General features: G+C 60.3%; 1 protein-coding gene and 1 long non-coding RNA gene across 2 annotated transcripts in view; both read right to left on the bottom strand.

The window, feature by feature from the left end:
• Positions 1-27989, bottom strand: part of LOC311628404 — a 446163-nt gene that overhangs the window by 36617 nt on the left and 381557 nt on the right. The gene's annotated exons all lie outside the window — the stretch shown is intronic.
• On the bottom strand, positions 53-27989 carry TMPRSS4 (transmembrane serine protease 4; the record flags this gene model as incomplete). Its single annotated transcript, XM_084894021.1, has 13 exons — positions 53-500; positions 875-1024; positions 3396-3538; positions 3700-3798; positions 3945-4111; positions 5139-5298; positions 6274-6314; positions 8172-8273; positions 11547-11676; positions 12686-12838; positions 17661-17774; positions 19866-19926; positions 27879-27989. 13 exons carry the CDS (start codon positions 27987-27989, stop codon positions 489-491), a joined length of 1443 nt encoding a protein of 480 aa, XP_084750147.1. The 3' UTR covers positions 53-488.

Raw genomic sequence — 27989 nt, forward strand, 5'->3', positions numbered from 1 at the left:
TGGCTCAGTAGTCCCAGCTCAGTTCCGATGAAGCAGCCCAGCGGACGGTGTCACGTCACATCCTGTTTAATAAACGCAGCTGCCTCTGCCGGGGGGACGGAGGGGTGCACGGAGGGCCAGGCTCGCTCAGACCTGCTCCTCCTCCGTCCCGCGCTCAGTGACGGGCTCTGCCCAGAGAGTCTGCGTCTCCTCAGCAGCTCCGCAGAGGGACGCCCTTCCGGCCTGGCGGTGCCTCTGAGCGCTGGGCCCGGGGCAGGGTCTCTCCCGGGTGCGGGGAGCACCAAGGGTGGCCGAGGGGGCCACCGAGCTCCTCTTGGGCTCTTGTGGGCACAGGGTCTCTCACAGGGACGGGCCCTTAGCCGCCCGGGACATGGGAGGCTGTGGGCAGAGAGGCGTACGAGGGGCGCTTGCCCGGTGCCCGGCTTCCGGGGTCCGCGAGGGGCAGCGCAGGGTGGAAGCGGGTCCCAGGCCTGCGGGGGGCCGCGGCGTCAGGGCTGCGACTAGAATAAGAGCGCAGTGGAGAGGAGTCAGAGGTGTGCAAGCGGACACAGCGGTGCTGTGTGCAGAATGAACCTTCCTTTCCCCAAGCCTGGCCCCGCCCGCCCCCCCGGGAGGCCTCAGCACCCCCCCCCCCACCATGGGAAGTGTTCTCAGCGAGGCAGCTGGCACAGCCCGCACTCTACTGCATGTGCATGTGCATGTGCCTTGAACGGCATCTCCGAGCTAAGGACCCTCAGCCCTCAGTGGGGGAAGCCAGGCTGCATGGCTGGTGGGGACAACGGGGAGGGCGGGTGGAAGCTGCCTCCATGCTATGGAGCCATCGGATGGACCTGGGAGCAGAGGAGGAGGGAGGGCTTGCGAGGCGGCCCCTCACCGTGAGGACTCGGTGGATCCAGTTGAGATAGGCTGCGACCTTGGTGTACACTCCCGGGGTGCTGGGGCCCCCACAGCCGTGGCCCCAGCTCACGATGCCCACGACGTGCCACAGGCCGGAGTGATGCATCAGGGGCCCCCCGCTGTCTCCCTGGGGAGGGCAGAGCAGGGCTGCTGGGTAGGCAGGCGGGCGGGGTGGAGGGTGGGCGTGCCAGTCCTCCCTCCCTGTGCCCCCTGTGCCGTCCGCCCGCCCGGTGCTGGCGTCCCTGCCTCTCTGCTCGCACTGTCCCTGCGGCCTGGAGGGCCTTCCCTTTTGGGGGAAAGAGTTCAGTTGGAGTCACGTGAGTTGGGGTGTGCCAGGCCCCTCCTGGGAGATCCAGTCTCACAGCGGCAGGTGCAGGCGCTGAGCAAGGATGCGGCTTGTCTTCCTTTCATACAGCCTTTCTCAGAACTGAGCCGGCAGCACGGCTAGTGCACGTTAGTTAGCATGTTCTAGGCCAGTGGATTCAACCCATGAAAAGAGCAAGATCCCTGCCTTTGGGTAGCTTAGAATCAAATGGAGAGGGAGAGAAGAGGGAGAGGGAGAAGAGAGGGGAGGGAGGGGGAGGAGAGGGAGAAGTGAGCACACAGACCAGGTGTCAGAGAAAAAGAAGTGCACTTACTTGGGTGTCTGCCTTTTCAGTTCCTATGACCCTTGAGGCCTCTTCCTTTAAAACCCAGTGACTTGGTAGCCACACTGCTGTTTGTGCCCCCACCCCACTGTGGGCCTCCCAAGGGAAGACTCTGTCCCCGAGCCCAGCACTCACCTGGCTATGAGTGACTGAGAGGCACCTCTCGAGGGAGAGAACTAGTGGTGAGGATGGGGGTTCATTTATTTACATATTTATGTATTTATTTATTACTAGAGGCTTGGTGCATGAAATTCGTGCATGGGGGGGGGCAGTGTCCCTCAGCCCAGCCTGCACCCTCTCCAATCTGGGACCCTTTGAGGGAGTCAGACATCCCTCTCACAATCCAGGACTGCTGGCTCCCAACTGCTCGCCTGTCTGCCTTTCTGATTGCCCCTAACTGCTTCTGCCTGCCAGTCGGATCACCCCCAAACCATTCCCCTGACAGCCTGATTGATGCCTAACTGCTCCCCTGCCAGCCTGGTCGCCGCCCCTAACTGCCCTCAACTGCAGGCCTGGTTGCCCCCAACTTCCCTCCCTTATAGGTCTGGTTTCTCACAACTGCCCTCCCTGCTGGCCATCTTGTGGTGGCCATCTTGTGTACACTTAAGAGCAGGATCTTTGACCACATGGGGGAAGCCATCTTATGTGTTGGAGTGATGGTCAATCTGCATATTACTCTTTTATTAGATAGGATAGAGGCCTGGTGCATGGGAGGGGGCCAGCTGGTTTGCCCTAATGGGTGTCCCGGATCAGGGTGGGGGTTCCCTTGGGGTGTGGGATGGCCTGGGAGAGGGGCCTGTGGTGGTTCGCAGGCCGGCCACACTCCCTGGTGACCCAAGCTGAGGCCCTGGTATCTGGAATTTATTTACCTTCTACAATTGAAACTTTATAGCCTGGAGCAGAGCCAAGCCTTCTGCTCGCTCTGTGGCTGCTGCCATTTTTGTTGGGATTTATTTACCTTCTATAATTGAAACTTTGTAGCCTTAAGTAGAGGTCTAGGCTGGCAAGGCCTCTTGGCTTCCTTCATCGCCTGGGAAACCCAAGCCTCCCTCTTGCTTTCCGTGGCCTTAGCTATCTTGGTTGGGTTTACTTGCATATTTGCTCCTGATGGGTGTGGCTTGTGGGTGTAGCAGAGGTATGGTCAATTTGCATATTACTCTTTTATTAGGTAGGATTGTTTTTAAATCCTCACCTGAGGACATTTTTCCATTGATTTTTAGGGAGAGTGTAAGAGAGAAAGAAAGACAGAGAGAAACATCAGTGTGAGAGAGACATTGATTGTTTGTCTCCCGCATGAGCCCTGACCAGGGGTCGGGGAGGAGCTTGCAATCGAGGTACATGCCCTTGACTGGACTCAAACATGGGACCCTTTGGTCCACAGGTCGATGCTCTATCCACTGAGCCATACCAGCCAGAGGAGGGTTAGGGGTTTTAATGAGAGGGTCTCAGAAGAGCCTCTGAGGGTGGGAAGTGAGAGCATAGCCAGGGATTGGTCCCTGTGTGACCAGGGGGCTCTCGAGGGCAGGGCAGTCTCTGTGGACAGGAGAGTGAAACTGGACGGGATTCCTGCCCTCAGGGGCTCAGACTCTGTAGAAGACAGGACGTCAGGGTGGGGGGGGGCAGGTGTGAAATATGGATCCACTTCACATCCTTCTGCTCACCTCCATCCATCGGTCCATCCCTCCCCGTGTCATCCTCTGATTCACCTCTTTCCCTGCTCTGTCCCTTCCTTCGGTCTGCACATGCTGAGGCCTTCCGTGTGCCAGGCTCCGTGGGCACTCCGGCCCGGGCTTCTGTGTCTCTCTGGGACCCAGCTCCCACCCATGGGACCCTCCGCTCCGCGAGGCTCACCTGACAGGTGTCCACGCCGCCCTGCAGGACGCCGGCGCACAGCATCTCCGCGGTGACCTCGCCCTGGTACGCGTCCTCGGCGTTGCACCGCGCCCGGTCGATGACCTGGACCGAGGCCTGCAGCAGCTCGTCAGACATCTTCCCTGGAGCGGAGACACACCACCTCCTCGTCCTGGACGTGGCGCCCGCCCCGGTGCTGCCCGGCCCCGGCACCTGGGCCCCCAGGACGGCTCTCCTGAGGGGCGGCCCTCCTCCCGCCCCTCTGAACACAGCCCCCGGCCCCGCGGCCGGAGCCCGGACTCACCCGCACCCTGTTCCGTGAAGCCCCACCCGATGACCCACAGCGGGGTGGCCGGTGGGAGCTCCCCGTCCCAGAAGGGCAGGCAGATGGGCCGGACGAGGCCTGCGGGAGCAGAGAGGAGGGGAGCGGGTGCAGGAGGCTGACGGGTTTGCCGGGAGCAGATGGCGCTGGGGCCTCAGAGCGTGACGAGCTCAAGGCCCCGCGGCGACGAGGGCAGAGCGGGGATGTGACCGGAGCCCAGCCCTCACCTGAGAGCGGGAGTGGGTCCTGCAGCTTCACCAGAGCGATGTCCTTCTCCTTGGGGGCCGTGGCGTTGTGCTCGGTGACGAAGATCTTGGCCACGGGCAGGGCTGGGGCGCTGCGCAGCGTGTCTGAGCCGACCCTCACCTGCCAGCCGGGCACGTCCAGATATTTCCTGGGCAGAGCCAAGCGGGAGGAGGCTGTGCCCACAGCCGTGCCCAGAGCCCTGGGGGTGGGGGTGCTGGAGGCCCTGCCTCAGTCCGGGAGGATGGTGCAGGCGGGGTGCTGGAGGAGGGACGGCTGAGGAAACCGACCACAGGGCACACTAAAGGGGACTGATCCTTTCCCGGGACACCTGCCCTGCGAGCTTCTGACTGGAGGCTGGGCCTTCCCCGGAGCGTCTCCGCGCACTGCCCGCACGGCACCGCACTGCGGGCAGGTACTGTACGGTGTGACTCTTCCACACACAGCGCAGGGCTGGCTCCCAGGAGAGGTCTACATCTTCTGTCAGACTCTCAAAACAGGTTCAGAAATTGGCCTAGCCCTAGCTGGGTTGCTCAGTGGATAGAGCGTCGGACTGTACATGCCCAGGTTGTGGGCTCGGTCTCCAGTGTGGGGCGTGCAGGAGGCAGCCGATCAATGATTCTCTCTCATCATTGACGTTTCTCTCTCATTTCCCTCCTCTCAGAATCAGTAATACACAGTACGTACAGAATCACTGGCCTGGACTGTGAGTTCCTGTAAGCCTAGCTATCAATGGGCTAATGTCCATGGACACACAGTGTGTGGTTTGGCACCTTGTGGGAACTCCTCAGATGAAGAATGAATGAGTGAATGAATGAATGAATGAATGAAGTAAAGGCCTGGGAATGGGCCTCCCCCAGAGGGCGGGCGGCCCGGGCTGGCCTGGGAGGAAGTTTCTGAACACAGCGAGGGAGTGAGGGGCAGGAAGAGGAGAGAGGAGGGAGGGTTCCCGCTCCGGGCAGGGGGAGAGCCTTCCTGGGTGCCTGACAGGGCGGGCGAGGACATGGTTTCTGGTGCTTCTCAGCCGGAAGCGGTCAAGCTCGGTGACCCCCACCCTCTGCTCAGACCGCGTTTAGCGAAGGGCCTGTGTCCCGCGTCTCACGGCGGCCACAGCGAGGACGCGGTCTCTCGGGCAGAGGAGGGGCCGGCCTCAGGCCGCCTGGGCGCGGCGGCCTCACCTGAAGCAGTGGGCCGCGGTGAGGACCCAGCGCGGGTCCAGGAGGCTCCCGCCGCAGACGTGCTGCTGGTGGTACTGGATGCTGACCTGCCACGGCCAGGACTCCACGGAGGCCTGCTGCCCGCCCACCACGCGCGGGGCCTTCAGGCTGTGCCCGCAGGCTGCTCGGAGGGAGAGGGCGGGCTCAGGGCGCTGCCTCTCCTCTCCGCGGGGCTGTGGGCGCGGCGGGGCCCAGCGCGGGGGGAGGCCGGGCCCTCTCGGCTCCTGGGCTGAGGGTGCCCGGAGCAGGGCTCCCCCGCCCTCGCCTTCGTCAGCGCCGGATGCGCTTGGCGTTGCTGTGAACACGGTGTCCCAGGAGCGGCAGTTTATGACCTTAAAACTGATCGGGGTGCGGAACTGGGGGCCCCGCCCACTGAGTCCCAGGAAACAGACGCCCCAAAGCTGGAAGTGGGAAGAAAGTTTAAAAAATGGGCTCTTCCCCCCTAAGCTCACCTTCTCCAAGTCCCTCCCCCTCTGGGTGAGTCTCCCACGTTAACGCCTCGCCCCCTCTCACATCCCACCTCCTGGCTTTCCTAGGGGACCCTCGGCCTTCCACACCCTCCCCCCCGCCCCCTCCCCCCAAGCACCCCCGCCCTCTTCTCAGACTCTTCAGTCCCGCCTCACTGCACGCGGCCCTCCCCACGTAACTCTCCCCACACGGCTCTCCCCATTTCCTAAACCATCGGCTAGCTCAGCCCATGTGCCTGCGGTGCCTCCGGGAGCTGAGAAGGGAGTGATGGACAGACAGACAGACAGACAGACACTCCTGCCCTCTGGGCCGCCTCCTGTCCACTCGTTCCCCGGAGCTTCTTCTGGGAGGTCAGGCCCTGGCCTTTCATTGCCCTCAGGTTTCCTCACGAGACCTCGGGCTCCCGAGGGAGGGTGAGCGCCTGCAGCCTTTGGGCCTTCAGTGCATTGGGCAGGGGCTGTGCGGACGGAGGGGCGTCTCCATGCCCACCACTCGCAGGAGCATTGCCCACCCTCCCCAGGCCCAGGGAGGAGGCTGGGACAGACCAGAGGGAGACTCAGGGGCTGAGAGGCTTAGGACGAGCATGAGGCCCTCCTTGGTGCCCATGCCCTCCACAAGGGGTACTCACCCACGCAGCTCAGGGAGACCAGGGAGCCGGAGAGACAGGGCCTGCGGGAGACACGCCTGCTGTCTGTCTGCGTCTGCCCGCTGTCTGCCCGCTGTCTGCCCGCTGTCTGCCCACTGACTGCCCATGTCTGCCCACTGTCTGCCCGCTGTCTGCCTGATGTCTGCCCATGTCTGCCTGCTGTCTGCCCGCTGTCTGCCTGCTGTCTGCCCGCTGTCTGCCCACTGACTGCCCACTGACTGCCCATGTCTGCCCACTGTCTGCCCGCTGTCTGCCCACTGTCTGCCCACTGACTGCCCATGTCTGCCCACTGTCTGCCCGCTGTCTGCCCGCTGTCTGCCCGCTGTCTGCCTGCTGTCTGCCCGCTGTCTGCCCACTGACTGCCCATGTCTGCCCACTGTCTGCCCGCTGTCTGCCCACTGTCTGCCCACTGTCTGCCTGCTGTCTGTCTGCGTGTGCCTGCTGTCTGCCCGCTGTCTGCCCCCTATCTGTCTGCATCTGCCTGCTGTCTGTCCGCTGTCTGCCCGCTGTCTGCCTGCTGTCTGCCCGCTGTCTGCCCGCTGTCTGCCTGCATCTGCCCGCTGTCTGCCTGCTGTCTGCCCACTGTCTGCCCGTGTCTGCCCACTGTCTGCCTGCTGTCTGCCTGCTGTGTGCCTGCTGTCTGTCTGCTGTCTGCCTGCTGTGTGCCTGCTGTCTGTCTGCTGTCTGCCCGGTGTCTGCCTGCTGTCTGCCTGCTGTCTGCCTGCTGTCTGTCTGCTGTCTGCCTGCTGTCTGCCTGCTGTCTGTCTGCTGTCTGCCCGGTGTCTGCCTGCTGTCTGCCTGTTGTCTGCCCACTGTCTGCCCGCTGTCTGCCCACTGTCTGTCTGCTGGGAGGTGGGCCCTGGGCCTCCTGGACGCTGACTCCAGTCCCCTCCCAGCCTGAGAAGCTGGCCTCTGCAGGGGCTGCAGGGAAGCTGCACTGCCCTCGGTTCAGTTCCAGTTAATCTGATTAGACTCCACAGCCCCAGTGACAGGCGTCCAGGACCTGCTGGGGCCAGGCAGAGTCCACCGCTCTCGGCTGCTGCGAGGAGAAGCAGAGCTGGAACAGCACTTTCTGGGCGGCAGCCTCGCCCGAGAAGGACGGGATGGTGAGGGAATCAGACAGTGACCGCCCGCTCCCAGGCTGTCCTCTGCGAGACGTGCTCCTCGATGAGTAAAAGCACAGCAGCCTCTCGGAGCCGCCTGCTGCCTGGAGGCTCTGTCACATGTGACTCTGACTCAAGGCTCGGCGTGGAGACCAGCCACTCCGGGGTCTGCCGGAAGCTGGGGGGGTGAGGGGAAGGCCAGTGGCCTGGGCAACAGGAGGAAGCGTGGGCGATGGGAGGAGACGGTTTTACTCGTTGGCTGATGGCAAGGCCACCAAGGTGTGGATGTGCACTCTGTCCAGCTGTCCATGGATTTAAAAAGTCAAGCCTGACCGCCGAGGCTCAGTGGTTGAGTGTTGGCCTATGAACCAGAAGGTCACGTTCGATTCCTGGTCAGGCATATGCCTGGGTTGTGGGCTTGATCCCCACGTGGGGTGGTAGGGTGGGGGGCATGCAGGAGGCAGCCGATCAAGGATTCTCTCTCATCATTGACCTCCCCCCCCCCCTCTCTCTCTCTCTCTCTCTCTCTCCCCCCCTCTCTGCCCCCTTCCTCTCTGAAATCAATAAAAACATATTAAAACACACACACACACACACACACACACACACACAATAACAAGAGTCAGCATGGACAATCTCAGAGCTGTGGCTCCCCGCCCCGCTATCTGCCATCTTCCTGTCGTGGGCGCACACCCCTGGCCGTGTCTGCCCGGGCCGGGCCCTGCAGCCCTGATGCACCTCGGGGCTGAGGTCAGGGGTCGGGCGGCCCTCACTCACCCGCTGGGGCTCTGCACCTGGAGCTCCTGGCCGGCCGCGGTGATGACAGCCACGCCCAGCTCTTGGTCTGGACCGATCTTCACGGCGTGGAAGGTGGGTTTGCTGCTCGCGTCGCAGGGGAGAGATGTGAGTCAGGGCAGGAGTTTAGAACCGAGAGTGGGACCAGCCCCCACTCAGGAGAGAGGGTGGCGGAGACTGCACGTGGGCGCTGCAGGGGGCAGGGGGCCTTGGTCCGCGTGGGTGGTCCTGAGGGAGCCCCCGGCACCCGGGGCCCCTCCGGGTGCAGAGCTGGGTGGCCTCGCCCTCCGGGCAGGGAGACAGTCCGGGCCAGAGCTTTGGAGAGATGTTAGGGTCGCCTTCCTAACTCCCAGCTCCGGCCCTCCCCAGTGTCCCTGCAGCTTCTCCATTCACAGCGAGGGGCCCGGAGGCCAGGGGCCCACAGGACCCAGGTGGCTGCCACTCTGGCAGGGACGGGGCGGGGGTACGGGGTCCCTAAGGCACCTCATCTGCACAGGCGGTGGAGGTGCGTCTACACCCCGGAGCCCGGAGCCCAGGACCGAGCACGCGGCCCTCAGAGTCCCGGCAGCACCGCTCTCCTGGACCCCCTCCTTTCTCTCCGCCAGCCCGCGCTTCTTCTTCCAAACCCGGGCTTATCCCCGATGACTGCCCTCTTCCCCTTCGTTTCTCTCTTTTCTCTTGTAAAATATATTTTTATTGATGCCAGAGAGGAAGGGAGAGGAAGAGAGAGAGAAACACCAATGATGAGAATCATTGATCGGCTGCCTCCTGCACACCCTCTACTGGGGATCAAGCCTTCAACCTGGGCATGTGCCCTGACTGGGAATTGAACTCAGGACCCTTCAGTTGGCAGGCCGACGCTCTATCCACTGAGCCACACCAGCCAGGGCTTTCCCACATTTCTTCACTCTTCGCATCCTTCCCCGCACAGTCAGGCCAGCACAAGCTCTGCCCGCAGCGACCAGACCAACCCCGGCTCTGGCTGACAGGCATGTCCTCCCAGTCCCAGCCGGGAACCTGGGTCTGGCGCCGCCCCCGGAGGACTGGGTCGGCATGCTCGGCTTCGTGGTGAGGCCCTCAGGACTGAGGTGCCTGTCCCGGCACCACTCGGCTGGGAGTACCAGGGGGCAGGCCCCGCCCTCCAGGCCGCCCTGCGCCTCCCTTCTCCTCTGCAAGGTGAGGGGCGGACAGTCTCCAGGGCCGTGCAGGGCTGTGGTCTGGGACAGGCAGGCCTCCTGTCCAGGCGGAAGAAGGAACATAGAGGAGTCTGAGGCCCGGGAGCAGGGATGAGGGTGGCCAGGACAGCCCAGGAAAGGACAGCTACGGGTCGCATCCTGGCGACCCTTTGGCCGGCTGAGGCCTCGCAGAGCTCAGGGGCAGGCGGTGTGGAGCTGGAGGGGGAGCTAGGGAGCGCGCTCCCTGAGGGCACTCCAGGCCGCCCTGCTCCTGGCCCGTGCAGCCGCAGGGCCCAGCTGTGGGGAGCGGGGAGAGGGGCAGGGCGGGGCCCGCCTCCCCGCCTCCTCAAAATGACAGGAAGGACATGGAGAGACTGGCCCCTTCTCTCCGGAGGCCCTGGGAGTCGCTCCTGGGGCCAGGACCAGCAGAAGCTGGCACCCAGAGCGGGGTGGGCCGGTGGGATGGGTCAGGGACGGCCGCCTGGAGCAGCCATTGGACAGGAACCGGGAGGCTGCTCCAGGGGCGGAGGGAGAGTGCTTGGGTGACTGGGGTGGGCCTGGCACCGATCACTCCTGCCTGTCTCTGGGGCAGTTCCTCAGAATCACGAAGTCGGGGGCCTGTCAGGGAGAGGCCATCCCCCTCCGCAGCTGAGTGCCTGGACCTCCGGTCCCTTCCGGGTGGGCCTTCACAGGGGCCACTCCCCCCGTTCAGACGGCATGCCAGGGCAGAGAAACAGCCAGCCTGCTAGAACTCCTGTGCCCAGGAACCAAGGGCCTGCACACAGACCCCCGCCACTCCCTCCCAGCTACACAGGAGGTCACTTCCTTTCTCCAAACCTATTTCTAAAATAGACACAATGGGCTGGCCAGTGTGGCCTAGTGGTTAAGCGCCAACCTATAAACCAGTCCTAGCTGGTTTGGCTCAGTGGATAGAGTATCAGCCTGCAGACGGAAGGGCCCTGGATTCAATTCCAGTCAAGGCACATGCCCAGGTTGCAGGCTTGATCCCCAGCAGGAGGGTGTGCAGGAGACAGGCATTAATTATTCTCTCTCGTCATTGATGTTTCTATCTCTCCCTCTCCCTCTCCTTTGCTCTCTGAAATAAATAAAAATATATAAATAAATAAAATACATAAATAAAAATAACTAAATAAAACACATGATATTAAAACACACACAAAAAACAAACAAACAAACAAACAAAACACACACACACACACACACACACACACACACACACACACACAAACCCACACAAACCTATAAACCAGAAAGTCACGGTTCAATTCCTGATCAGGGCACATGCCCAGGGTGAAGGCTCAATCCCCAGTTTGGGGCATGCAGGAGGCAGCCAATCAATGATTTTTTTCTCATCATTAATGTTTCTCCCTCTCCTCCCCCTCTGAAATAAATTAAAAATATATTTAAAATAGATATAATATTTTTTTGACTTTAGCCAAGATCAGATGAATATAAATATATAACGCACCCTTATTATAATTACACTAGAGGCCCAGTGCATGAATTTGTGCACAGGAGGAGTCCCTCGGCCTGGCTAGTGATTGGGCCTTTCTCACCCAGACTGCAGGGGGTTGGCTGTGGGAGCGCACTGACCACCAGGGTGTGGCTCCTGCATTGGGTGTCTGCCCCCTGGTGGTTAGTGGGCATCATAGCGACTGTCCACCAGTCGGGTCAATGGGTAGTAAAGGTCGCTTAGGCTTCTATACATGGAGATCCTTCTTCACCACCGACCACCTGAGACTGCTTTTGAATTTGCTGAGAGAGCAGGGATTGCTGACGGAACCCAGGGAAATGGAGTTTGTTCAAACCAAATTTGACCCAGAAGACTGCTTTTGGGAGGGACGGTGGTGCAGGAGGAGGAGTGAGCTGGAGTGAAGGACGGGGAGCTGCCGAGGAGCTGGGGCGAGTGGGCAAGGCTCTCCCTGGCACCTCAGATTCTCCCCATGAGGCTGGCACTGCTCGTCCCAGCGGCGCCTGAGCGGACCGCGGCTCTGGAGCCTGAACGGAGGCTTGTCCGTGACCGCTGGGAGGCAGCCGTCTGTCTCCCACACCTGGGCTTTCAGGAAAGGAGGGGAGAAGGAAGCAGAGGGAAGGAGGGAGGACTGCAGTGAGGGAGGAGGCCCCAGGGGGGAGGGGACCGCCTCGGAGGCTGGGCTGGTACCTGTGAAAGCCCATCAGCCCGCAGGCAGTCTGGGCCAGGGCTCCCGTGAAGCCGTCAAAGCAGGCGGAGACCCAGGTCCCCGTGGCTGGGTCCAGCAGCTGGAGGGTGGACCTGTCGCTGGAGAGGCGGGCTGCAGGGGGGAAGCTGGGTCAGCTGCGAGGGCCCACTGCCCGTTTCCCTTGGGAGACGTCGAGACTGGCTCCTTCCCTCCACCTCCGACCCCACCCTGCCCGGAGCATCACGGACCACCAGCCCTCCCGCCCCCGGGGCGGCTCCGCACCCGCCTTTGCTTGGCTGAGCCTGTGTCCTGGGGGAGACCAGACAGCCTGGGCCCGTCTCCACTCTGCCTGCTTCCGGGCATCCTTATCAATAGCTCCTCCTCCCGCCCTCGCGGTTCCAGCTTGGATGATGTACTGCATGGCCCCACCCGGCTCACACAGCCTGCCCCGCCTGGGGACCTCCTCACCGAGGGACCCCGAGGCCCGAGGGGAGCGTGAGCGAGGACTGGGTGCCCATAGGCCTTTGACTTCTGATTTATAAAAACCCCAACACACAGGACGTCACTCAACCGGCTCCTAAACGCCCGCCACCACCCGCCGGCGTGGCTCAGGGGTGAGCGTTGAGCTATGAGCCAGGAGGTCACGGTTCAATTTCCGGTCAGGACACCCAGTTGGGGCACATGCCTGGGGTGTGAGCTCAAGCCCCAGCAGGGCGTGTGCAGGAGGCAGCTGGCCCGTGATTCTCTCCCAGCACTGATGTTCCTCCCTCTCTCTCTCTCTCTCTCTCTCTCTCTCTCGCCCTCCCCTTCCTCTCTGAAATCAATAAAAACATTACAAAACAAAAAGCCTCAGCCGCCATCTCCAGAGCCCAGTGTGAGGAAGAGCACGGTCTCGGGCTCAGAGCGCTCGCAGCCTCCGAAGGCCTGGCTCCGTCCTGTCACTCAGCGCGTGGTGACACGTGGCCTCACAGCCGCTCTGGCCTCCGGAGGAAACAGGAGGGCATCCGCCAGGTCACCTGACCCGGGCTTCCTCCGTGCCACGTGGCACAGCGCTGGTCCTGCTGTGAGGACCCGCAGGACAGGGGTGCCAGCTGGCAGGGCGGGTGCTCCGAGGAGCCCTGCCCGCCCTCAGCGGCCTCACCTGGCGCCGGGGGCCCCTCGGGGACGCTCTCCACGCACAGCCGCTCGTCCTGCCCCGCGGCGCAGTCCTGCCGGCCGTCGCACACCTGCCGCCTGGGGATGAAGTGCAGGGGCCGCCCGCAGAGGAAGTAGTGCTTGTCCAGGACGACCTTGACTGGAAGGCGAGGGCAGGGGAGAGAGGGCTGAGCTTCCCTGGACACGCACTGGGCGTGGAGCCAGGCAGACCCGGGCCCAGACTCAGCGCTGCCACGAGCGGCTGGTAGAGCTGTCTTCTCTGTAAAACAGCCCGGGCCAGGCCACAGGTGGCGGAGGAGTTCAGCAAGATGCTGTGTGTGTGTGTGTGTGTGTGTGTGTGTGTGACGGGGGGCACAGGGGGTGGAGAAATGTAGACAAAAGCCCCCTCGCTTCACACCCCCAAGGTCGGCACAGGCATGTGAGAACGGAGGAGACTCGTGCCCTAGCCAGTGTGGCTCAATGGATAGAGTGTCAGTCTGTGGACTGAAGGGTCTCGGGCTCGATTCTGGTCAAGGGCACAGGCCCTGGTTGGGACATGTGCAGGAGGCAACCAATTGATGTGCTTCTATTCCATCACTATTTCTCTCTGTCTTTCTCTCTCTCTTCCACTCTCTCTAAAAATCAATGGAAAATGTGAGAATTAAACAGAAAAAGGAGCCACGCTGGGCCTGGAGTCTGGAGGCCTGAGAGCTGGCGTGGCCCTGCTGTGCGACTCCAGCCGATCGCGCACGCTCTGAGGCTCAGTGTCCCCATCGGCACAGAGGGCGGTGCACCCTCCGGGGCACGGGAACGTCTGGAGACTGAGAGTTCGGCCACTGCAAGTGCGGCTCTAGTAGGAGGCGCTCTGATCTGGGAAGACCCAGGAGAAGTTGATGTGTTTTTAATTTAATTTAATTCAATTGTCTAAGGTATTAAAATTTTAAAAATCAATCCTATTTACCATTGCAACAAAAAAATTAAGATGCTTAGGAATAAACTTAACCAAGGAGAAAAAGAACCTGCACTCAGAAAATTTTAGTATGCTAAAAAAAAAGAGATTGAGGAAGACATGAACAAATGGAAGAATATACCATGTTCATGGATTGGTATTTAGAATCAACATCATTAAAATGTACATACTACCCAAAGCAATCTATAAATTCAATGCAATGCCCATTAAAATACCAATGGCATACTTTAAAGACCTAGAACAAATTCTCCAAAAATTCATCTGGAATAAAAAAAGACCCCGAATAGCTGCAACAATCTTGAGAAAGAAGAACGATGTTGGAGGGATCACAATACCAAATATCAAGCTATACTACAAAGCGATTGTTTTCAAAACTGCCTGGTACTGGCACAAGAACAGATATCTAGACCAATGGAACAGAACAGAGAACCCAGAAATCGACCCAAACCACTATGCTCAATTAATATTTGACAAAGGAGTCAAGAGCATTCAATGGAGTCAAGACAGTCTCTTCAATAAATGGTGTTGGGAAATTCGGACAGATACATGCAAAAGAATGAAACTAGATCACCAACTTATACCATACACAAAAATAAACTCAAAATGAATAAAATACTTAAGTGTAATATGGGAAATCATAAAAATCTTAGAAGAAGCCATAGGCAACAAAATAGCAGACATTTGTTGTAGAAATATCTTTACCGTTACAGCTCCTGGGACAATGGAAACTAAGGAGATGATAAACAAATGGGACTATATCAAAATAAAAAGCTTCTGCAGAGCAAAAGAAACTGTCAACAAAACAACAAGAAAGCCCACTGCATGGGAGAACATATTTGCCAGTGTTCTCTCTGATAAGGGTTTAATCTCCAAAATTTACAGGAAATTCATACAACTTAACAAAAGGAAAATAAATAATGGAATAAAAAAAAATGGGCAAAGGATCTAAACAGACCCTTTTTGAAGGAGGACATACAGGAGGCCAAGAGACATATGAAGACATGCTCAAAGTCACTAATCATCCGAGAGATGCAAATCAAAACAACCATGAGGTACCATCTCACACCTGTCAGAATGGCTATCATCAACAAGTCAGCAAACGACAAGTGATGGCAGAAGATGCGGAGAAAAAGGAGCCCTCGTGCACTGCTGGTGGGGATGCAGACTGGTGCAGCCAGTGTGGAGAACAGAATGGAGTTTCCTAAAAAATTAAATATGGAACTGCCATTTGACCCAGGGAACCCCCTTCCAGGACTATATCCCCGGGTTGATGCTTTGCGTTGCTGGCTTTGCCTCCCGCCTGCTGCCTCCCAGGCTGTGGCTCCTCTGCTGCCTGGGGGACGGGGTGAGCTGCCGCTTTGCCTAGGCAGGGAACTCACCGCTCACCGCTTCCCTAACCTCCCTGCAGGCTGAGCGCCCCCTGGGCCCCGGAGCACTTCTGTAGCCAGCGAGACCCCCGGCCTGAGCAGCAGTGACAAGCCTGACGCACCCCCACGTCTCACTGCACAGAGCTTCCTGAGGTCCTCCGCAGCCCTGGCCCCAACCTCAGGAGGCAGGTGCCATGACTAACCCACAGGGAATCAGAGAAGGAGGTTAGAGAGTGAGGGCTTGTTTCCCGACACCCCACAGTACCTGAGGGGTAGAGTCGGGATTTCAGAGAGGGCCTGTCTGGCTCCCAAGCTCTCTGCTGCCCCTTCACACCTCGGCGAGGAGCGGAATGTCACCCTGCTGCTGGCTCTGCTGCTCCCGCTCTGGGGGAGGTGAGGGAGAAGTCCAATATGCTCTAGACACTCAGAGTTTGGTGTGTGGTCACTAGCCTCCTGGGACACGGTGTCACCAGGTGAGACCCCAGAGGCCAAGGGAGCCTGACCCAGGCTGGACGCTCAGGTCACCTGCTCTGGGCGCTGACCCAGGGCCCAGAGACAGGGAGCGCCCAGGTCTACAGGGAGCGCCCAGGGCCCAGAGACAGGGAGCGCCCAGGTCTACACAGTGCCCTGGGCCTGCCGGCTCCGGGGGACCTGGGTCTTCGCTGGCCACTGTGGCGGGCACTTGTGCGGCGAAGGAGAGCTCATGTAGCTCAGTCTGGCCCGCCTGGGCTTAGGGTGGCCCACCACGGCTCCTGAAACCACCACCTTCGGGGGCACACCGGCTGAGGTGAGGGCGGCCTGCCCTCTGCCCCCGGGGCTCTGGGTCCGGGGTGTCCGCGCTGTGCGGCTGCCTCCACGGCCGCAGGTGGCAATGGGCCGGCTCAGGCCTGGGGCCTGGCTTAGCATCCCCATGGCTGTGCCTCCTGCCCGGGCCCCGGTGCTCAGGCAGAATGAGGACTTGACAGAAGACCGCTGAGTGTCCTCCGTGAGGTGGTGCCACGTGCCGGCTCCTGAGGGCCTCCCGGCCAGCGAGCAGGGGTGTGGCCTTGGTTGCTCCTCTGCACCCTGCACCGTGGTCCCCGCTGTTTATCTGGGCACTTTACACTCTATCCCCTCAGCTCTATGATGCCCTTTCGGAGGAGGTGGGACATTCGCAGACGGGTAGACCAAGGCTAAGAGAGGCTGAGGCACTCCGCAGGCCGCACAGGAGCAAGTCCCCCGGACCGTGCTTTCCTCCCGGTGGCAGCTGAGCAGGAACCTGTGTGGCTGTGGGGAGGGAGGCGAGGACTTCACCCTGGAATAAGGGGTGGGAGGGAGGGGCTGCGGGGATCCCTGCTCATTCACGTTTCTCCTCGGGCTAGGGGCCTGCCTATGACCACACAGGCTCAGGCACTGGCACATGAGGACCACGAAAACATGCTAAGGCGGAGGGTGCGCTCTGCCTCGGGCCTGACGCCTGCTCTCCACCCCCTATGGCAGATGCTCTGTTCTTCCAGCCAGCGGGCTGCTGGCCACTCAGCTCTGGCAGCAGATGTGGGCAAAGGGCCTGCCTGAGTGCGTGTGTTACGAGTGTGTAAGTGTGTGTGTGCCCTCCCTGCAGAGGAGATCATTGGTGGAGGTGCCCCCCGGACAGATGGGCTGAGATCATGGCCTCCCTCTCTGTCTCTTTTAAAACAAAATATTCGTTTCAACTAGTCGAATAAGGCTGTCTCCCGGCATAGACATAGCTGATCCTCACAACCAATTGGCCTGGAAGTCAGATCCTCCCAGTGATACCAACAACAATCAAGACTTAACTACAACAAGGCTGTACACACAGTCCACAAAGGGGTGCACCAAAAGTGTCCACCTCAGATAACTGGGAGGCTGACCCACTGAACCATATAGGACACCTTAGCACACAAAGCCAGCCTACCAACTCAGGGAAGCAGCGAAAATGAGGAGACAAGGAAACATCACAAGCAAAAGAAATGGAGGACAAAAAGTGACTGGATATAGAGTTCAAAACCACGGTTATAAAGTTTTTCAAGAATTTCCTAGAAAAGGCCAATAAAATAAACGAGACCTATAAGGATATGAAAAAGGGTCAACTAGAAATAAAAAGGGATCAACTAGAAATAAAGAATACATTGTCTGAAATAAAAAATATTATATAGAGTCCTAAAAACAGAACAAAAGATCGCAAGAATCAAGTCAAAGATTTGGAACATAAAGAGCCAGAAGACACTTCTCCGCAGAAGCAAGAAGACAGAAGCATCCATGATGAGAGAGAATCATCCATCGGCTACCTTCTGCACACCCCACACTGCGGATCCAGCCCACACCTGGGCCTGTGCCCTGACCAGGAATCGAACCCTGACCTCGTGGTTCATAGGTCGATGATCAACCCCTGAGCCACACGGGCCAGGCTGTCCTTCCTTCTTACAGGAGCCTCTTCAAAGCAGGGACGGTGCCTGTGGCTGCAACACAGTAGCAGGGCCGCCTGACTCAGGGGGACAGATGGAAGGCGAGGGGGTCACTCGCAGGTGGGGTCAGGGGAGGGGTGAGGGGGCTGCCACTTACTGTGGGGGTGAAGGTGGGGGTGGGGTCCGTACTGAGGGTGAATGTTGGGTGGGGGCCGTAATGAGGGTGAGGGTTCCACTTACTGATCACAGCCAGGATGACGATGATGGCCAGGCTCAGCAGTGCTGCGAGGATGGGGACCCCCACTCTCCTGAAGGTCTCCAGGGTTGTGCGGGGCTTGCGCCGGCGGGCCATGTCTGTGAGGGGAGGGCAAGGGCCTGCATCAGCTCTGGGCGGCCTCTGGTGCCCAGGCCCGGTCGCCCTGCCCGGCGTGGGGGGAGCTGTGTAAGCATTGGGGGGGCGGGCACTCCCTCCGAACAGCTCAGCCTCCTCAGCACCAGCTCCGTGCAGTCCTCAGGGGAGCCCTGGACCGCGGCGCCCCCCTGCCTTACCCCATGGGCACTCGGATGTTCCCCTCCAGCCTCCCTGCCTCTGCCCTGGGAGAGGCCCCGTCATGCACCTCACTCCCATCCACCCTCCTTCCTGACGTGTCCTTTCTGGCTAATCCTCACCGAGGACATTGTCCATTGACTTTAGAGAGGGGACGGGAGAGGGAGAGACAGAGAGAAGCATCGCTCTGATACCTGCCCTCGACCAGACTCTAACCCGGGATTCTTTGTTCTGCAGGGTGATGCTCTATCCACTGAGCACACCAACTGGGCTCCTGACTTCTCTTTTAATTTAACCAGGCGGGCTGGGCCTCTGTCAGTGGCTCAGGGGTTGAGTGTTGACCTATGAACCAGGAGGTCACGGTTCAATTTCAGTCAGGGCACAGGCCTGGTTGTGGGCTGGATCCCCAACAGGAGGCGTGCAGGAGGCAGCCAATCAATGATTCTCTCGTCACTGATGTCTCCATCTCTCTTCCTTTCCCTTCCTCTCTGACATCAATAAAAATATATTTTGAAAAAAAACAAAAAACAACAAAACAAAAATACGCTCCAGCGAATGCTCTTTGTGTCAGGAATGGCGCTTGTCTTTAAGGAGATGCGTTTGGGGAGAGGCAGACAGCGGCACCACTGTCAGGCCCGCCCGGGGCACCGTCAAAGCGCGGAAGTGGCCTCTGCGGGCTGCGGGTGGAGAGGGGAGAGGCGCAGGCCACCCTGAGCCCGGCTTCCTGAGCCGCGCCCCTCCTGTGGGAGCACACCCACCACCAGGGGGAGCTCCTGCCGTGAGCGTCTGCCCCCTGGTGGTCAGTGCACATCACAGTGACTGGTGGATTGGTTGTTCTGGCCACTTAGGCTTTTGTGTATATGTAGATTGATTTCAGATGGGAATTGAATGCCTGGGCACTGGCGCCCCCTCCCGTGCCCCCTCCCCGCGGGCTCTGGTGCAGACTGGGCTAGTTTGGTTGACGGTCTCGGGCTCGCTGGGTGGGGCGCCCTTGGCCAGCTGAGGGGCCTGCGGGACACACGGAACCCCACGGCCTACAACCTGCGGGAGGTGACGTCTCTGACCACAGTGAACTGTGGCCCGAAGTGAAAATGCTGCCAGAGTGAGTGAGGCTGCTCATGTCCTTCCTGGCCATGGAGCTCTGCTCGCTCCTTTGCTGATCCAGAGGGCTGTCGGGAGCGGGTATTGGTGGTTTAAGAAAATGGGAGAAGAGCCTGGCCGGCGGGGCTTAGGGGCTGAGCCTCGACGATGAACCAGGAGGCCACAGTTCGATTCCCAGTCAGGGCACATGCCCAGGTTTTCGGCTTGATCCCCACTGGGCATGCAGGAGGCAGCTCATCAATGATTCTCTCTCATCACTGGTGTTTCCACCTCCCCCTTCCTCCCTGAGAGCATTGAACATATGAAAAGGAAGAACATGGCCTGGGAGGAAATTAAGTTGGGGAACACTGTCTGTTACCCAGCTTTCTCCTGTGAGTCAGTAAATGGCCATTTCCTGTCCCACCTGCGGGGACTGTGCAGCCGGCGTGTCCCTGGCAGCCTGGCAGCAGTGGGCTCCCAGCACGGGCCTCGCCGCTGGCTGCCGCTGTCGCCAGTCCGGCCCAGACCCGCGCGGCAGGCGGGCGCGGGTGCTGCTGGAGGCGCAGAGCAGGGGCGGAAGGAAGAGGGGAGGAAGCATGCCCTCGGGCTCAGGCCTGCCGGCGCTGCCCCGAGGCCAGGCCTTCCCCTCTAGACCAGCCCTGGCTCTCCCGGTGTTTCCCACGTGTCTGCTGCGCGATGGATGGAGGGGTGGGGTCCCCCAGCATGAGCCCTGAATGGAGGTGTGAGGGCCGGTGAGAGGTTTCCCACATCCCGGGGACGGACTGAAACTCAGACAAAGGAAGCCAGACCCAGCTTACCGCGGGGCCGGGCGCGGTCCGGGGGCCGGGCGCGGTTCAGGGGCCGGGCGCTGTCGGGGTCCTGAGGGAGGAAAACAGCAGTGGCTGCGGGAGAAGCCTCTCATGCTGGGCTGACGGCCCGGTTCTCGCTTCTCTGCGGAGCGCAGCGGGGGGTCTGTGTCATCCGAGCACTTGGCTCAGAAATGGAATCTGGTTTCATCCATGCGGCCTGGAGCGACCGTTTCTGCATCGGTGGGCAGTGGCCAGGGCAGAGGTGGTGGTAGCCGCCTGGTGTGTGCTGCTGAGTTCCTGGAGATGATTCTGCTTTCCTGTCGGCCGAACCCGTCATCTGTCTGTTTTCATGGGTGTGATCCCGCAAACACCGGAACAGTCCTTCACACAGGGGCATGCCAGCACATGCCCCCAGACACTCAATATGCAAATTCAACCCACAAGGAACTATCTCTACACAGGCACTGGATGGATAAAATTAAAAAGCCTGACAGCCTTGGCCAGTGTGGCTCAGTGGACAGAGTGTCGGCCTGTGGACCAAAGGGTCCCGGGATCAATTCTGGTCAAGGCAGGTACCTTGGGTGCAGGTTCCTCTCTGGCCCACGCCCTGGTCAGGGCTCGTGCAGGAGTCAGCCAATCGATGTGTCTCTCTCACATCGATGTGTCTCTCTGTCTTTCCCTCTCTCTCCCACTCTCCCTAAAAACCAGTGGGAAAATATCCTCGGGTGAGGAGTAACAAAACAAAAAGCCTGACAATGCCAAGTTGATGAGGATGTGGAGCACCCGGAGTTCTCAGACGTTGTTGGTGGGAGAATAAATACTTTGGAGAAGATTTGGCTGAACCTACGGAAGCTAAACCTATGGCGACTCTGGTGCCATGACCCACAACTGGAGCAAGAGCAACAGGCGCATATTCCCAGCGAAAAGCCTGCACACGAATGTGGTAGCGGCTTCACGCACAATAGCCGAGCCTTAGCTCAGTCCCTGGTGGAGGGGACCGATAGCCATGGTCTGCTCACCCAGTGGCACCACGCCAGTGGACCGGCACTCCTGCCAGTGCCGTGACTCCTGCAGGAATCTCAGACTCCGGAAGGAGGGAAACCGGACGCAGAAGAGCGTTCTGCCTGACTGCCCTCAGGTCCGGGGGAACGCTGGTGCTCAGCGATAGAGATCGGCAGGCTCACCCCGGGGAGCAGCGGGCACGGAGCCGGAGCCAAGTGCAATGTCAGAGAACTCCCAGGTCTTAACCTTAGTGCCGGCTGCCGGGGACGGGCCGGGGGGAGGGGGGGATTGCAAACAGTCACTGAGTGGTAAGGCCCGGTGTGAATGCTGTGCTGCATGGATGTCACTCCTAATAAAGCGAGCCGACAGACACGGAGCTCCCAGAGGGCCTCACAGAGGCACACGGGCCCCGCACTGCCTCAGTCACATGGCTTCCTGTGTGGGCTCGGCACACAGGGCCACACGGCACACACGGAAGGAGCCATGCACATGCTACGCTTCCTGCCAGGAGAAGGGCAGGGAGCGGGCGCTGCCAGTGTGCATGCTCCCTGAAACCTGCTCTTGCTCTTGCGCCTTCCAGAGCCTCCCTCGTCTCTCCCCCTTTCCCGGTGGGGCCCAGGGCTGGGCCCAGGGCCGGGACCGCACAGGCTGGGGACAGCAGGTCCAAATGCGAGGTCTCCAGCCAGGGCCTCCCGGCGCTGTGTTGAGGGTCTGACTGCGCCAGTGGTGGGAAACCACGGGGCCCTAGAGGATGCTGGCAGGGAATAACCACCTGGGGGTTAGAGTGTGTCTCCTCCGCCTGGGTGAGTGGCCAGATCAGGGAGCCCCTGTGTGCTGCCTGCTCCCATGGCTGAACACGGCAGATAGTCATTGGGAGAAGGAGCTTTCTTTCTTTTTAAATATGTTTTTATTGATTCAGAGAGGAGGAGAGAGACAGAAATATCCATGATGAAAGAGAATCACGGATCGGCTGCCTCCTGCACACCCCCTCTGGGCATTGAGCCCACAACCCGGCTTGTGCCTGGCCTGGAATCTAACCCTGACCTCCTGGGTCATAGGTCAACACTTAACCCCTGAGCCCCCGGCCGGCGAAGGAGCGCTTTAAACTCCGTGGTCTGCTGGCGGGAAGGCCCGGCCTGCCCTCTGGCGACCCCAGGCCCTGGGCGGCTGCTCAGAGCAGACAGCCAGGCCCAGTCCGCAGGCCGCGTGTCACAGGCCGCTGGACCGTGAGCCTTCAGGAGGGAGCTTCGCCGCCCTGAGCATCAGCATCGCCCTCTGTGACGCGGGGAAAGCCCTGACTTCCGAGTGCCGCAGCGGGATGAGCTGAGAGGCCTGGTGGGCAGTGCTGGCTGAACACGGAGGCACCACCCTGTGCCCTGCCACCCTGGGCCCTGCCGCCCTGTGCCCGTTAGCGCAGGACTTTATCACTCACCCTCCGCTGGCGTCTGTTTCTCCCCCCCCACCCCGAACTCCCGAACTTCTCTCCCTCTCTCTCTCTCTCTTTCTCTCTCTCTCTCTCATCAATCTTCACCTGAGGATATTTTCCCATTGAGTTTAGCAAGAGGGGAAGAGAGAGGGAGAGACAGAGAAATATCGATGTGAGAGGAACATCGATTGGTTATCTCCTGCACACACCCTGACCAGGGCCTGGGAACCTGCAACCGAGGTACATGTCCTTGACCAGAATCCTTCAGTCCATGGGCCAACGCTCTATCCACTGAGCCACACTGGCCAGGGCTGGGGTTCCTGTTTCTTACTGCCTTTGCACCCTCAAGGTTTTGCATTGGGCTTGTTCTTAGCAAAGACCCAAGAAGTGCCTGCTGGCTGGAGCTGAGCTCAGGCCTCTGCACTGTAGTTCACTTCCTGACATTTTCCTCCACCGTCACCAGGGCCTGGACGGGCTCACTTTCCCCAATAAAGATGCACGAGAACCGGGCCACTCTGCCTGCTGTGGCTACAGAGTCAGGGGACAATGATGATGACGTGATCGACGCGCAAACGGCACCGTCTAGTCCTTTGAGTCAGATTTAAGGGCGAATAAGATTGATCCTAACTGTCTGATAACCAGCATGTAGCAGTCAATAATTATTAAACCAAACCAACACTTCCTGAGTGTCTCTGTTACACAGGAGCTCTGGATCACAGACAAAGAGAAGGAACTGCAGCGGGATGGGAGAAGGGCCCGGACAGACGGGTGGGTCCTGCCCTCTGCTCAGGCGAGGCGGGCGGGTGGAGGGAGAAGCAGGGAGGAGGACCACAGAGGCAGCGAAGACAGCAAAGCCAGAGAGTGACAGGCACTGTGCTGAGAGTCAAGCCGGCGAGGAGACAGTGGCTGGAGGGGTCGTTAGAGTGGGAGGCAGAGGGGAGGGGCTGGGGTTAGGGGGGCCTCTGGCTGAGGCTGGATGACATGAAGCAGCCAGGCAGGCAGGCAGGCAGGCAGTAGGCCACACAGATGCAGCCGAAGAGCTAAGAGGCCCACAGGGCTGGGGCAGAGGAGGGAGGCGGAGGCGGGGGCGGGAAGATTCAGAGAGGGTAGATGAAGGCAGTAGGCCTCGCCCGTGGATTGGAGGCTCTTGGGGTTCAGTGAGTAGGTGAGAGGGTACTGGCTGAGAGGCAGGACAGGAGGGGAGGGCGGGGGGGGGGGTGTCATGGACTCCCGTGTTAGTGGCCCTCCCCAGGCAGTGCATTCCTCTCCGCTGACTGCACAGGCCAGCCGCCTATGGCAGTGGGTGGGGCAGGCCCCTTTCGTTTATGGTTAGTTTAACAAATATTGACCAAGTGGCTTCGATGGGCCTGGAATGTGCTGGGAGCTGAGACACAGGGAGCAGAGACGCCCACATCCCACGTTTCTGGACCTTGGGCCTGAGGGGCCTCAGCCCGTGACTCAGATTCAGGTGCCCACACTGAACAGAGGTGTGGAGACAAGTGTCTCACCCTTCTGAAAGCAAGACAGAAAGAGGAACTAATCCTGTCTAATAAAGAGGGAATATGCAAATTGACCATCATACCACCACAAAGATGGCAGTGCCCAATCCCCTCAGCCCTGCTGGAGTCCCCCAATCCTTTCAGCCAAGCCGGGGTGAGGCAGCAGGCACACAGTGTGGCTGGACCTGCCCTCAGCCCCTCAGCCGCCCAGGGCTGGCCTGAGGTGCAGGAAGCCTTGGATGTTGGCTGCCCAGCCACCCAGGGCCAACCGAGGCTCAGGCAACCAGGACCGGCCGAGGCTTGTGCTGCCAGCAGTGGCAGCAGCAGAGGTGTGATGGGGGTGTCATCTTTCTCTGATCACCAGGTTGCCTCCCGCCCCTGAGGGATCCCAGACTGTGAGAGGGGCAGGCCGGGCTGAGGGACCCCCCTTCCAGTGCATGAATTTCCATGCACCGGGCTCTAGTTAACTAAATAAAAACCATAGGTGCGAAAGAGAGGGACCATGTTCTCAGGGTAATGGCTGCATCCTTCGGCCCCCCACAAACCTGGCGCATAGCTGGCATTGAATAAATACGTATGGAATGACAGGAGAAGGAGAACATCTCAGTTTCAGCACTCAGCCTCGGGCCAGCCTCGAGAGCACTGACTGCGTCATCTTCAGCCAAAGGAATACTGAGCTGCAGTCAAAACAGACCGAGCTGGTGCCACCAAATAACAGAGATGGAGCTGACAGAGCCGTGTCAGAGGAGACAGCAAGTCCCCAGATACCACACAGGACAAGGCCTTTTCTGTAAAGAAGAAGACGGGGACCATGGGCTGGGGATGCTGCTGACTTCGGCATGGCCCCCGGCCTATCGAAGATGTGCAGTCAAGACCTGCTGAGCTGCCTGGCCGGTGTGGCTCAGTGGTTGAGTGTTGACCATGAACCAGGAAGTCATGGCTCCATTCCAGTGGGGGCACGTGCTCGATCCCCAGTGGGGGGTGTGCAGGAGGCAGCCGATCAATGTTCTCTCTCAGCATTGAAGTTTCTATATCTCTCTCCTTTCCTCTCTAAAATCAGTAAAAACATATATTTTTAAAAAGACCTTTGGATCATTAAACCAAAGAGACCGGCCCACCTGCCTCAGCAGGAGGAGCTCAGGATCAGACGCAGGTTTGCTGTCCTCGCTTTGGCCTCGGGTGGCGGGCTGTGGAGGCTCATTACCTTAAAGCCATTACCCAGCTGGGGAGTGACAGGCCCTGCATGGACCAGCAGCGGAGAGCCAGGATTCTGAGCCCCTCGGCGCCAAGCGTCTGAGGGTCAGAGCCAATGCAAAGCACAGGCCGGGCCTCATGGAGGGGCCTGAGGAGCCACCTCCGGCTCCGCCTGCTCTCGCCTCGGCAGCTGCTGCTGGCCTCTCTGGAAGCCGCTCTGGCAAACACCTCGGGCACAGAGGTCAGAGGTGAGGGGCTGCTCCATTTCGGGAAGAGTGGTTGCTGAAGGCCATGGGTGTCGGGGATGATGGGCAGGGAAAGGTGGGTGCTCCTTAGGCCTCTGCATGCAGTTGGGGGTCCACAGTGTCCGTGGCTTTCCTGAGCAGGCGGAGCCAGAGTCCATCCAGAGCGGGGGCCGGAGAGGACGGGCTGAGCGATGTGGGCGCAGGTAGGACACCGGGATCTGGCCGGGCCCTGCCCCCATCCAGGATTCAGAGCCGAGAGGTTCCCTGGGGACATCCCCAGAGGAAACAGGTGGACAGGACATGTCTGGCCCTGGAGCTGATGGACTGAAGCCCACCAGAGGCCAATGGTGTCACCTTCTGCTCTGCTGGAGGCGTCTCTGTTTATCCCCAGCCTGGCCCAGCCCCTGGCCACACTGCATGGCCACGCCCAGCCTGGCCCAGCCCCTGGCCACACTGCATGGCCACGCCCAGCCCGGCCCAGCCCCTGGCCACACTGCCATGGCCACGCCCAGCCCGGCCCAGCCCCTGGCCACACTGCCATGGCCACGCCCAGCCTGGCCCACGGGCAAGCTTGCCTTTTGCTCTGTGTTGGGCTGTGGCCGGGCCAGGCTGTGCCCTGCTGACTCAGTGCCGCAGGGCCTGACACACAGATCCCGCCCAATGGGCTCCACGAGGGCTTGTCTGGGAGGAAAGCTCAGATCCCAGAGCCCAAGAGGGCCGGGCGGGAGGAGCTGAGGGGGACAGGGCAGGGGTCAGGCTGCCTAGACACACCTGCCGGCTGCTGATTGGTCAGAGGTCACTTTGCGGGCTCCTCGGTTGGTTACTGGTGGCGGCAGCAGATTCATCAGGACCCAGATGTGGAGACAGGACACTGTCAATGCGGCGGGCACGTTGCATGGTGAGCAGTGTCTTCCGTCCACGCCAGCACAGTCAGTCTGAGAACAGCCCCGAGGAAGGAGCTCCGACTCAGAGAGGGAACCAGGGCTCCTGGCGATGACGTGGCTCCTGTGGCCTCAGCGCCAGGAGTGGCGCTCCAGCTCCTGGGCCAGGCTCTGGGGCCGGCGGCTGCTGTTGGCATCTCCCACCCTTTCCGGACCCACGTGGGTCACAGCTGGTGCTGGCCTTTAGCTCTTCACTGCCCTGCCCTGCAGTCTGGGTGCACGTCGTTAGGTGCCACCAACACGCACAGATCCCCCGGCCGCTCCAGCCCTTCCTCAGTGAGGGCACCCCACCTTCGCTTGGGTTCTGGCTCCGGGGCGTCATCCTTGAACAGGGGTGAGAGGCCTGCCCCGTGGCGCCTGGGAAAGCGCCTACTGAGTGCGTGGCACCAAGCAGGGTCTTTATTGAGACCGGCCTTCTCTCCTCTCTTCTGTTGGACATGCACCTTGCTCACCCGCTTCTCCTTCCATTCGTTACCAGTTACCCTCCGCCTCCGGGCTTCAGATCCCAGTGGGCTTTGCTGTCCCAGCCTTCCAGCTCAGAGATGCTGGATCCAGACACGGGGCTGGCGTGGGGCTGGGCATGGGGCCGGGGGAGGGGGAGAGGATTATGTGTGCTGCTGAGAAGCCACAAAGACGCAGCCTGGGGAGTGTGCTTTTTTTATTTTATTTTTTAATCTTGCTTTGTCTTCGGACTTGCTGTGTGGCCTTGGGCACAGCCCTCAACCTCTCTGAACCCAAGATCCCGTAGGGTCAGGGTCGCTGGGAACTCTCTCGGAGTTGGTGAAGCAGATAAGAGGGTCCAGAGCCACGCAGTGGACGGGTGTCCTCCACCAGGGGGATGGTGGGGCCATGAGGAGACGAGGAAGAGGCTCGCAGAGGCCGAGGAGCCGAGGGCCAGGCCAGCTCCTCTGCCTGCTGCTCTGGCCCAGCAGCCCGCCGGGCCTGCTTCTCGCCCCCTCGCTGAATGCCCCTCTGCATCCCAGCTCTGGATGGAGTTAGCGGGGGGAGCTGGGATGATCGGGGTGCAGAAGGCAGAACGCAGGGCACCCAGAAGGGGCTTCCTGGCCCTGGAGCTGTGGTACATTCAGGCTCCCAGGGGGGCTAACGCCTTGGCTTCCCACGGCCTCCCAGGGAGAACCCAGGGCCAGGGATGCTGCCGTTGCTAGGTGATGGGATACACCGGTCCTCTGGGCCCTGGCAGGTGGCGGTGAGGTTACTGAGGCAGGGACACAGCAGGGGGCCCCGGGGAAGGGGCGGGGGTGGGGGGAAGGGTAAGTTCTGGGCAGCAGAGGCTGCTCACAGGCAGCTCAGAGCAGAGTGTGGACCCTGGTCGCCTCGAGCTCATGTGTTCAGGGGGCTGCCTGAGGGGCCTCACCCTGCACTCTGACCCTGCATCCTACCCTGGCCCACGGCGAGAGGCCCTGTCCTCGCCCCCTGCCTCTTGGGGAGAGCAATTGGATCCCTTTGCCGGGCGGTAGCAAGACGCTCTCTCCTCAGCCTCAGCCATGACAGGTAAGGGAGGGGGCACAGGAGGGTGGGCAGGGCTTCCCGGGATGAGCCAGGCTGGGGTGCCAGCAGCGTCTCAGACGGGCCCACCCTCCGCCTTGCCACGCACCGGTGGGCACCGAGCCCTCGCTCGCAGGACTGAGGACGGTCCCGCTCGCTCTGCCTGGTGCTCGGGCGCCGACAGCGGCTGCTTGTCCTGAGGGACTAACCTCGGTCTTGGCCGCTGTGTTAGACTCCGTTTGCCTCGTTCTGAACACAGCGGCGCTGACCTGCCTGTTGGCGATCTGGGCCAGTCCCTGGGCCCCCGTCCCAGCACCCAT

The sequence above is a fragment of the Pipistrellus hanaki genome (assembly GCF_964339955.1).
Source record: "Pipistrellus hanaki genome assembly, chromosome: 9".
NCBI classification, from domain to species: Eukaryota; Metazoa; Chordata; class Mammalia; order Chiroptera; family Vespertilionidae; genus Pipistrellus; species Pipistrellus hanaki.